The sequence below is a fragment of the Sesamum indicum genome, linkage group LG8 (genome assembly GCF_026168435.1).
Source record: "Sesamum indicum cultivar Baizhima isolate 11 linkage group LG8, ASM2616843v1, whole genome shotgun sequence".
NCBI classification, from domain to species: Eukaryota; Viridiplantae; Streptophyta; class Magnoliopsida; order Lamiales; family Pedaliaceae; genus Sesamum; species Sesamum indicum.
In genome coordinates, this window is record NC_142664.1 from 30949131 (window position 1) to 30961349 (window position 12219).

The 12219-nt window shown below is 36.2% G+C and overlaps 2 protein-coding genes across 3 annotated transcripts; one reads left to right on the forward strand and one right to left on the reverse strand.

The window, feature by feature from the left end:
- Positions 1 to 1914: 1914 nt before the first annotated feature.
- LOC105169685 (B-box zinc finger protein 20) lies at positions 1915 to 4211 on the forward strand. 2 transcript variants are annotated; one of them, XM_088883679.1, is made up of 3 exons: positions 1915 to 2352; positions 2500 to 2904; positions 3142 to 4211. In XM_088883679.1, exons 1-3 carry the CDS (start codon positions 2167 to 2169, stop codon positions 3241 to 3243), a joined length of 693 nt encoding a protein of 230 aa, XP_088739805.1. In that variant the 5' UTR covers positions 1915 to 2166; the 3' UTR covers positions 3244 to 4211. The 2 variants fall into 2 exon arrangements, with proteins under 2 accessions (XP_088739805.1, XP_011088466.1); XM_011090164.3 differs by having other exon boundaries at positions 2500 to 2899.
- Positions 4212 to 6057: 1846 nt separating this feature from the next.
- On the reverse strand, positions 6058 to 9671 carry LOC105169686 (protein IQ-DOMAIN 2). The gene is made up of 6 exons (XM_011090165.3): positions 9368 to 9671; positions 8805 to 8908; positions 8397 to 8708; positions 7567 to 7788; positions 7269 to 7388; positions 6058 to 7069 (listed from the first exon to the last, which is right to left on the reverse strand). Exons 2-6 carry the CDS (start codon positions 8877 to 8879, stop codon positions 6374 to 6376), a joined length of 1425 nt encoding a protein of 474 aa, XP_011088467.1. The 5' UTR covers positions 8880 to 8908; positions 9368 to 9671; the 3' UTR covers positions 6058 to 6373.
- Positions 9672 to 12219: the final 2548 nt, after the last annotated feature.

Here is a 12219-nt window from a genome sequence, read left to right on the forward strand (position 1 = left end):
TCAATATTTTAGTCGCAAGTTGAAAATTCCAAATCCAACATTATCTACCAAAAAAAATGTTATATATCACTGGGAAATCTTTGAATTATAGGAGGGGCAGACAGATGAACCACATTATCATAATTATTACTAGGGGTTTGAGGGGCATTTGTTCTGTGTGCGTAAACATATTCTTTAATTAAAAAAATTAAAATAAATAGTAGAGAGAAAAAGCACATACTTGTGGAAGAATGGATAACACATGATACTTGGAGAGAGAGAGAGAAAGGAAAAAAAAAAAAGCTTAAAAATTGAAGGAGAAGAAAAGGAATAATTAGTTGGAAAGTAGTCATTGACAAAACATAACGCCAAAAGAGTGCTATTATATTTTTTCGAAAAAAGAATATCCATACTACAAATTTACCTCATTTAAAAAAAAATCAATTAAAACAAAAATCTCCATTCACCCGAAAAATTATTAAGAAGAAAAAAAGACCTCCAAGTTGAATGGGTTATATTAGTTGGAGACCACATCTAATTCTCACTTCTCAAGTAAATGATAAATTAATAATTGTCTATAAATTGGAAGATCCCAGACTATCAATTCATTGCAAAAGCACCAATAATCCAAGTTTGGTGTGACAATTATTTGGATACAATAATCCACTAGGATACTCTGAAGAAAACGTACTCTATGGAGACTGCAGACAGATATGAAGATTTCATTATTCCAGTTTAATCCTTCTGCTTGTGGCATTTAAATATCAAATCGTAAGTGAAATAAAATATGGAGCCTATGTTATCAATCCCAGTTAGCTCGCTAAGAAATACCAACTGTTCATGGCAAACCCACTTTCAAATAAATAAAGCAGCGACAAGAAAATCTGAAGTTAATGTTTGGAACCCCTAACCCACTGCATCGTTTGTCGATCTGCTTTTTACGTGATACTAGATCGTCCTCTTCACACGCGAACACAACTACCTATCAGGAAATTCTGGCCCCAAATTTAAGCACTTTCTCAATATAATATGGGAAGAAATGGTACTGAAAGCAAAAAAGTGTACGTCTCCCACGCAAAAGTTAACATAGGATTGGACAAACTCTTTTGTTGGTTAAGTTCAAAAGGCAGTCGCAGCTTTAATGAGAAGGAAGTGAGATTTCCAGTGAAATAGTGCAGCAAATGTGCCAAAACATACTGTCTTAAGTTTACCAACTGGAAGCAAATCAGTGACTCATCTAATACAATAGCTTGCTCCTCTGGGCAGGACACAATTGAATGATGCCATAGGTTGTGCGTATAGGCAAATCATTCATCGTGTCAAAGTTGGTTGGTTGGAATATTAATTCCCATCCCACTTGGTGTTGAAGGTAAAACAATAGGTTGCCTATAAGCCCAGAGAGACTTTAAACTGTATCAGAATTCAGAAGACAAAAGTAATGGTGAAAGCAACCGGTTTTGGTTGCCCATGACTGCCTCAAAATGATAAAATTTTACGGTGAATTTGATTCAATGGACCCTTGCATTTTCCCATCACATCTGTGTTAGATAAACATACGGCGCAAGTTGCGTCTAATGGACTGAGCACACTCTAGAATTCCCCTACTCATACAGAAACGCTTTACATTTACATTATTTCATTCAAAATGGAGTAGCACCCAAGATGAGAGTGCGCGGATCAATAAATGCACAGATAAAGCCTCTTATCCCATACAGCTATGCTCCCCATCCCAGTTCAGGACAACCGAAGTCGAGAGTGAAAGATTTAGGATAGAAAGTATATAGTTTCTCTCTCTACATAAAGCCGACTGGTATTTTTGGCATAGCAGCAATCTCTCTCTATCTCTGTCTGTCTATGAGTATGAGACAGACAAGAAAGACAAACTAGATAGAGAAAAGTATTGCCAATTTGCATGGATTCTTTCCAGAGCTTTCTTTTTAGTCAGTTAAAAATGAGCTTCTGATAGCTGAGCTGTTCCTTCTTTCCTACCCATATGCCCATAAAAGTTCGTCTCTTTCCTCATTCAATTTTACCACATTACCAACCATCTATTTATACTCTCTCTGCAAAATGATATCGACCTAATATATATTCACACACGCACATGAAAGTACACACATAAAGCACGTAGAAAAGCATAAAAGTTTAAACACATTAACGCACACATTGAACTCACCAGGTGAAAGAATGAAGATTCAATGTGATGTTTGCGCAAAAGAAGAAGCATCTGTTTTCTGCACTGCAGATGAGGCTGCTCTCTGCCAGAACTGTGACAGTCGAGTCCACAATGCTAATAAGCTTGCCAGCAAGCACCCCCGTTTCTCTCTTCTTAATCCTCAATTTAAAGAATCCCCAAGCTGTGACATTTGTCAGGTGACGATTGTTAGCTTGTATCAAATGACCACCTCAATTCATTTTCAAACAATAGCAAGGATAGGGTACATGTAGTCCTTAATATATTGTGAGCTTATCGATTTTACTTGACTATGTTCTAACCACGTAACATTTACACTTTTGCAGGAAAGGCGAGCATTACTGTTTTGTCAAGAAGACAGGGCATTACTTTGCAGAGAGTGCGACATTCCAATACATAGAGCCAATGAACATACCAAAAAGCATAATAGGTTTCTTCTAACTGGAGTCAAGCTCTCTGCAGCTGCTTCTTCATATGAAGCAGCTACATCCTCCAGCGGATCACAATCTGAAACAGAGATCAAAATTTCAGTAACTAATGAAGTTAATTGTCAGCCTGCTAATTGTTCAGAATCATCATCCAGTACTTGGAGGGATAATGAGTCAAGCCAACCTGTGAGCCAACAAGCTTCAGATTCAACCAGTAGTATCGCAGAGTACTTAATGGAGACTTTACCCGGTTGGCATGTTGAGGACCTGTTGGATCCTCCTTCCCAATATGTTTTCTGTAAGGTTTGCAGTATATTTTATTTTTATAATAGTAATATAAATAATATCGATGCCAAAAATTGGTCATAAGAACAACAATCTATGCAACCATTACTTTGTTGTAGCTTTGAGTGTGACTACTATACTAGTAAAAATAGCTGATGATATTTATCTATCTATGAATATCTTAGTAAGAATTTATTCCATTTAGACTATTACCAAATCCTTCTACTTATACACTATCTTTGGGTGGATTTGCAGATTCATGAGCAGATGTCACCACTTATAAATGAAGAATTCAGAGGTATGCCAGACTGTTTCATCCAAAGACATGCCTATGCATTTACGTCATATGCCAGCTAAGGTAGGAGAAAATGGTGCTATCGTTTCACTATCCATGAAATCAACCATCAATCTGTCAACATATTGAGACAATTCTGGTGAAAAATAACTAGCAGAAAGCCTTCAACAGTTCTTCCATGTTTCTGTTCCGTTTTTTCCTTTTCTGTAGTCCCTCTCTCCTGTCCCTTAATTAACTCACATAGTAGAAACAACATAATCATGCATTTGTTCAAGGGAATTTAATGATCTCAACTTTCTTCTGGGTTCTGCAAATCCTTTCTAACAGCAAGGATGGATTTGATTAAAAACCGTTCTCTACCTACATGTATCCAAGTAAAAGGTTGTTGTTTAGTTCTGATAGCACCTACTCTCTTTTCTTTATTCTGGTGAGCTACTCCCTTAAACTGCAAACAATGTTTCTTCCTTGTTTCCAGTCTCCAAACTAGATAGCTATTACTTGTGACTTTCCTCTTTCATGCTTTATCCCTCTTTCATCCTTTATCCCTGGAGAAAGTTCCAGGGAAAGCATCAGCATGGTTCTACGCCCAGCAAATGAAAAAGGGTAGTACATATTTATGGTCATCTCAAAACACTTTTTTCTAACTTTGAGCCACTTTTCCAACTGGCTGATTTTAGATCTATACAGTAAATTGTATAAATAAGAAATGACAGTAACACTCGCGAACATAACTGACATACCATTTCGCTAATATTAGCTTATCCAGTTACACAAGACAATAAATTCAATTATATGGTGGGGAAAAAGTTCTGAAGTTCACTTCTCCTGATGTAGACCAGATAATGCAGTGAGAAGATCTTCATGAGACTCACAGATACAGTTAATAGAGAATTCAAAGGTAGTAATTTACCTGTATGACATTAGCATTTCCCATAATGATAATAACTTGAATAGCCATTTAAGGAGCTATAGGATAAAAATTAACAACAGAACAACTACGTAAAGTACCAAGTTGTGAATTAACTAGTATTGAAGTGGTTCTCTAATCACCTGAGTGGTTGGTCGTCTCATAAATCTTGCAGACATCAGTTTTGAAAAGTGAGATGTGAAAACAAAAGGAGACACAGGCAGAAAATGTCAAGGTGCAAACTGCCATAAGGAGCAAATGCAAATTCAGGTCTAACAATCTCCTCTGGAGTTTTCCTGGAAGATGTAAATTAGATGACTAAGATGAGCTGTAAGTGAAAAAGGGAGAATGAATTAGCTGATAAGACAAGTGAATGTATACTCCTACATTTGACTGAAATGATTATATTCAGAAAGCCCGCAATATCTAAGTACGTCATGGATGCACAACTCATTTATATTGTCTTTGAGCAATTCATTTATATGTTGATAAAACGACAACAAGATCAAATCTTCCATACTGCTGACTAGGAGGAGTAAGAGAAGGCTTACCAAGTACAGATTATTGTACGCTCAGACAAAGATTTCATAGCTGGAGAGAGTCTTCCTTTATTTTCAACTTCATTTTCTTTCTCTTTTGTTGCTGCACGCAATCTCAGACTTTGCTTGTGCAACCAATGTTTCTTGCACCCATTTTTGTGATCTCCGAGTGCTTCACTCTATAGATCAATATAGTATGGACATTGTCAATAAAAATCAACATAATAAGTCAATCGACTGGATTAAACATTATAATGAAGCAAATATTTCAACATGAGTAAAGCACCTTGATACGTAGCCGACAGCAACATTGTATCAACAGCCGAATAGCATGCAATAATGAGAAATTTCCACGATTCTATTTGAAAAAACAATGCAGCTGAGGCGGAGGACGAGATCGGCAGAGATATCCCGCCGCATATTTGTTTTTAGTTGGCATGTATGTTTCCACATGAACCCTGCGTAAAGACGAACAGCGCGAAACTAGTACTCGGTGGCTAGATACGGCGTCGAAATCAGTGTTAGTGGCGACTGAAGAAGAAGAATAATAAAAGCGAGGGACATTTGAATTTTAGAGAACTGGAATTACGAAACCTTATTTATATTTCTACTTTTCCCAATATAAAAATTGAGCTTGAAATCGGAGAAGCTACTGGACCTGCCAATTCAGTCATAGGCCCATTTACGGATGGGCCACGTGGCCCAACAACGAAAATGTGGTCTCCCTGGCCCGTTTTAGAGGGAGATAAAATATTGCAACACGAGAGTGGGAGAGTGGAATTAAATAAAACTATAATATAAAATTTTAAGTACAATTAGCACTCAGCAAAACATCACACGATACAGATATAGATTTGAAAGAACATCGACTTGTTTAAATGTGTCTCCTAGAAAAAACCTACAATTTAGTATATTCGTAATCAAGTTCGCTCGAGTCAAACATATCATTATTCCAGTTTATATGAATTACTATTGAACTTTGAAAAATCGAATTTGAATTTGATTTAATTAATAATTAAATTGAGTTCAAATGAATTGTAGTTAAATCAAAATAGGACGAGCTCAAATAATTTTGTTTTTTGAATATATTTATTATTCTTTTGAAAATTGAGCTCGAACTCTGAAATTTATTTGACGAAAAATTAATACAAATTTGGTTTGTCAGAATAACGAACAACCAATCAATTTTAAAAATACTTGTTTTTCAATGGCCATCAACGTTAGGATGAATGATAAAACCTTATCCATATCCCATATATCCATACATGCCTATGCGTACGAAACAATTTACTATCATCTTATTCAAACTGTTTCATCATCAGTTGTTGGTAGCATTTCAACTTCTTGTAATAATTCTTCAATATAGATAATGATGATGATAGCTGCATGAAATCCTTTATCAGATCTGGGAAAGAATAACAAGAACAATATACATAAGAACTGAAATATTTTCACAAGATTCACTCAAACGCAACAGCTGTTTGGCCCATCCAAAACTGGTTCTCAGATATGACATCAGATCTTGACGACATTGGAAGAATGCAAATTTCTATAGCAAAAAAAAGGATCACTCATGACCAAAACAAATAAACTCACAACAAACCCTCAATGCAAAGAATAAATATATCAATTTAAAAAGTAGAACTTCACAAATCAAATGAACCCTTTACCAATGTCCTTTATTGTCCTCCACCATTGAATTCAGACAGCTTATTGCCATGCTTTATATGGCAAAGAGATGGTCCGTCAGTTGACTGTTCCATTCAAATCATTGTTGACGATGGCGCTACTGTCAATCTTTGGGGGTCCAGAATGCCGCCGGGGCCTAGCAGGTGAAGGGGGATAAGAAAGTCGTTTCTTGGCCGACCCCATCGATCCCTTCTCTGGTGTATTACTACCATTCTCCATTCCTAATGGACTTGGCAACCTTGACTTGGCTTTTGCCGACTTAGTTGGTGCCATGTAGCTAGGCACGGACGGAGAACTTGCCAAGCTCTCGTCGTCTCTAACCGACGAACTGGCAATGCTGTGCCTCCTATTGCGTTCCGATTGTACACTGAAAATGCTCCTTGACTCGTCATCTTGACTTACCACACTTCCTCTGGGGCTTGCTGGTTTTAATTTCCGGGCAGCCACAGATGAAGCTGCTTTCGAAGGAGTCGAGGGGGACTGGTGACTTGAAGGCTTTTGAGTGCCTGGTGATGAAGGAGTATCGGAGTTTAGCTGATGACGGGCAAAAGACTTTGTTATTTCTCCTCCACCAGTTCCCACGGCACTCTTGGAGGATAAACGATCGCTGTTTGGATCTTTATGGTCTTCTGTGTTTTGAGACTCCCATGACCGAGCAGCCATCCATCGTTCTAACCAGCTCCAGCCCCAGTGAGGATTCGTCGGGTCCATGAACAATAAGTTGGTAGATTTTGCTGATTTCTTCCATGTTTGCTGTTCAATTAAACCAAAGTGAAAATGAAAATCATCATGATATCAAGCATCAGTTTACACACATCGGCATAGCATCAGTTTAAACCAAAGAAATGATTTGGTAAATCACACTTAAAACCTTTCAAACCAGACTAATTTGACTTCCCCTCCTGTGAAGGCTGGAAACATGTGTATTGTGGCTGGAGAGATATTGAAGTACCTGATGAGTGTATGAATAAGCCAGTGCTCTTTCACGTCTCATTGCAGCTTCATACTTATGCAGCAGATTCGCCTCTATTTGCTCTTTTGATTGTAGACTGTCATCCCATTCCTCTCCCATCTGCAAAAATATTGAAGCCTCTAGGGTCAAACAGCCAGAATAACGCCACAGATACGAATATAAGCAATGTGCCAATAACATTAATGCTTTGCAGATTGAATGGCATTGATATCATTCTTCAAATAAAGCTGTTTAATGGGCTCATGAAGAAAGTAACGACAATAGAGAAAGAACTGACTCTCAAAGTCTCCAGTTCTTTTGCACGTTTCTGTAGGAGCTGTCTCTGGAGTGCCCGATTCTCCTCCGACATCCTGATCCTTCTTGATTGAATCTGAGCCTGCACACGAGATAAAGTCTGCAGGCATTTCAGAGTATTTGCGGTTTGGCGTTTCACAGTTGGCCCATCCACAAGTGATTTCAGTCTGACAAGCCCTCTTAGAGCTCGCAATGCCCTCCTTGCCTGAAATTTCGAATGCCATGGAAGAAGCCCATAGTAATCATTATTGGACCTTGGAAAGAACTCATGCAATAGCCAAAGAATAACAAAATGAAAAAGTTAGAAGTAGTCAACCTGTGTAGATGAGATTACGAGATAACGAGTAAAACAATATATCATTACCATTCACAATGAACTTCAGTCAAAGCCTCAGTGAATAAAGTCATAGCCATGTGACAGGTGAAACTATATTACAATGCGTATCAGTAAGAATTGAAAATTATTAAAATTATACACTTCCTTTATTGGCAATGTCATTCTGCAATTTCGCTTCAAAAGAGATGGCAGCATGACTTGTCATGCAATACTATGCAACGAAGAGTGGTACCACAGTTAAACCTTGATGTCTTGAAAAAACACAATAAAGACATCATTAAGCCGCATTGGCCTATCTCAAGAAACAGCTTTCATCTCAGACTACCGTACTAATATTGACATAAACTATGACTATTGTGTATAATGATGTGTATGAACTTTATCATCACATCTTTTTCAACCACCATATATGCCACTAACCAACAATCAAATTCCATCAAGAAAGAAAGAAATGGAAAATTCATACGGTAGCATACCAGGTAACCACGGAATGCAGTTTGGATTTTAATTGCTGCGACTTCGTCCCTTGATTTCCCAGCAAATTGACTAACCGTAGTAATCCGTACTACCTCTGCTGCAGCCTGAGCAGCCGCCACTGCCGCTTCAGCAGCCACAGCCGTAGCAACTGCAACAGAGTAAGCTTGTTTTGTCTGCTCGTTCTCGACTTCTGCCAACTTTACATCTTCCAGAGGTGGAAGAGGGTGAGGATGAGATTCTTCCACGGTCTCCCATTTTGGAGATTCGGAAACGGATGGCTTTTCTTTCCCAAACCATTTGTTCTTCGCTTTCTGAAAACAGGCACCAAAACAAAAGGCAATGGCACTGCGAATAGTCAATCATCAAACTACAGCAAACGGCGAGGAACTACAATGAGCTTTATGTACCTTGGCTCTCTTTGCCTTAGAATCTGAGCTGAATGCCTTCTTTACTGAAGAAAACCAACTTCCTTTCCTCCCCATCTTTTTATCATTCCTCAATTTGTCCTTATCTGTACTCCAATAAAGAAAACAAAAACAAAACATACCATAATTATTTCAAAGGTTCAATCTTTATTATGCTTTGCGATGAGACATAATCATATGCACACGTATAAATAGCTCGAGGACATTACAGAGATAACTAAAATGTGAATCCTTATCTTAAAACCCCTGAACAAGTGTCAAATAATCAAATCTAAAACACCCAAGTTCCTTGAAAATACCATATTTCCATCTTGTCAATATATGGAAAGTAACAGCAATCACTTATGCTATTCTAAGTCATTTTTCACCTGCATTTCTCCATAGTTCCAAACTTCCAAAGACTAAAACATGCTTCAAGACGAACAATTCCCAGAAGTCAAAAACAGAGGAATTTAAAGAAAAGAACCAATCTTTGCTCTTGGGTTCATAGAATCCTACACTACCAAAAATCTGAACTTGAAAATTCAAGTTATCAGAAAACTCACCTGAATTGGAGTTGCTCAGATCTCACACAATTATACTCTTGTTTTTCCCTTCAGAGGAGAGTCAATTTGTAGTCTCAGCATATATACAAAATTAGAAACTCAAAAAAGAAATATCCAAAAGACAAAGTAACAGGAGAAGTTGAAGCCCTCTTTAAGTTTTTTCTTGATGACCCTATTGACTATGTGAATGTTTGGGTATATGTGTGTCTGTCTGTGAGAGAGAGAGAGAGAGAGAGAGAGAGAAGCAGCAAAACCAGATCTTGGCAACGAACAAATTCAACGAAAGGACAGTGAAGAGAGAGAGAAACAACAGAGGGAGGGAATGGAATCACAACTTCACAGCTGGTTTTGCTAATGTGGGGGCCCACTCCTTTGGGGAGCTGCTGGCCATGTGGGTCCCACTTTCTTAATTGGTGTTAACCTCATCAATAATGACTTTTAGTATGGCCTAATTACTTTTCCCTTCCCCGTTGAATGAATGAGCATTTCAGTTTGGCTGCCGACTTTCATTAACTGCGTCTTCATCACACTCTGAATAAGTAAAAACAGCTCTAAAACTTCCACACTCCCATTATCATAATACACTTCTTCTCCCACTCCCACCCTTTTATCTTTATTTATTTATAAAGATTTCTTATTTAAATTAAATTATCATAAAATTATATGATACACTTATTACACAATTAATTATTTTTTTAAAAATTATATATCAATTATACTATAAATATATTACACTTATTATATAATTAATTTTTTATCAGTAAAATTCAATTTGAGTTAATTTTTTTCTTTATTTACTAACAAGACAAATAAATATCTCAAAACAATATCTTAAAACGCGCAGCATCTATTCTTGATTTTCCGCATAAAAAATGAAGGAGTGGGGGGGGGGCACTTGCTATGCATCATACTTTGGTGTCTTTTACTATTATTATACGACACAAAATTTAAAATAATAATAATAATAAAAACCAAATTCGTATTTGTCTCAACAAGTCTTACATAACAATTCTTTATTATTGTTTATATTTTCGTTTTACAATATATTTGAGAGAATGTTTTCATTTAATGTTTTTTTTTAAATTATTGTCTCAATTAAAATAATTGTACAACACTACTAACTTTCAAAAATGCAAAATACGTCCCAAATGTTGACTTTTTTTAATTATATATATATATTATTGTCAATCATAATGTGTCCATAAAAATTAAGTTAATGCCTTTTTCTTTTATAAATGTAATCAAAGTTTTTTAGCAAAAAGAACTATACAATATTTTAACTTATATAATTAATATGAAATATTAGAAAAAAATTGAATAAACTCCATATTTACCTCCCACTAATTTATTGCAAGTTAAATAAATTTTTTTTCTATTCAAACTACACTTATACATCTTTACAAATATTAATGCATGTGAGAAGGTATATTATTATCTTTATAAGGGTATATGATAAAAAGAATATTATTTGATTTGTAATAAGTTAGTAGTAAATTAGTCGGTGATAAATATAAATTTTATTCAATTAATAAAAATATTTATTTGCTAGATAAAAAAATACCAAAAATATTAAATATAATTTTTAAAACAAAAAAATCCGTATATAATCATATCAAATTTGATAGGACAACGGTGTAATTACGACATAGTTGTCGGGTATGTTTAGATCTCATTTTGAAATGTTTATCCTAAGCGCTAACCCTATAAATACAATTCTACAATACCTCCGTAGATTAGACTTTTATTATTGCATCTTGATATGCGAATTGGCAACATAAGAGCAGCATTCAAATAATATTAGGATATAGGTACATGAGTAGTGGTAGGTACACAGCAAAAGCCATCATCTTCATACCAATGCTGCCCAACCAAAGAGCAAGATAGCGTGCAAAGTTGTTAGGGCCCATTGTCATAGGCCATTGGCTGGTCCGCATTCCCATAATTGTAAGATAGGACAAACACAGTAATGATTGCTGATGAAGTGGATGTGAGCCGGGTTGGAGTTGCTGCAAATATGTTACAAATTGATTCTCGGCAACGGAATTTTAATTTTTTTTTAAGTTTTATTTTTGATCTAATTGTTATGATAAAATATGAATCACAAATCTATAGTCGTTCAGCGGTTAAAATGTCTGGCTTTCATTTGGGAGATTTGGATTTCATTCCCGACACTGGAAATTTTAACTTTTTAAAACTTTAATATTGAATTTATATTGTTATGTGATAAACATATATTATAAAATTGTTATCGTCCGGCGGTTAGAATATCTGGCTTTCACCCGGGTTTGATTCCCGGCAACGGGATTTCTTACGCTTTGAACCGTTCAAACTTCAAACAATTATGCAAATGTAATAGAAAAAAATGAGAGAAAAATTCAAACCGCCGCTTTCAGTTACTCTTCTCTTACTTTACAAATTTTCTATTATCTTATTTGGAACTTGGAACACAGGTGTTCAGTTCATGGCCGGCCACAATGACCAAGAATAGTCCACAGCTGGCAGAAATATATAGTAATACAACAACTGGGCTTCCCATCATTAGCGAGAAAGGATATAGTATATTTCAAAACTACGCTAATAAACTCATTAGATTTTGTTTGCTTTCTTTCCTTTTGAATTTTCATAATTAGCTTCGTTGAGATTCAAGAATAACTAGTCTCTGGGCTCCAAAGAGCGGTTCAATCCCTATTAATGGCCAGGTTGATGCCTAAATTGGAAAACAGTAAATCCATGACCGTAACCAAGATCCTCAACCACCCACATCCAACAATCCACGCACAGAATAGTAGCAAGAGAACCAAAAAAACCAGCACGTGAAGGAACAGAATTACCAAATCCTGTATAACTGAGAA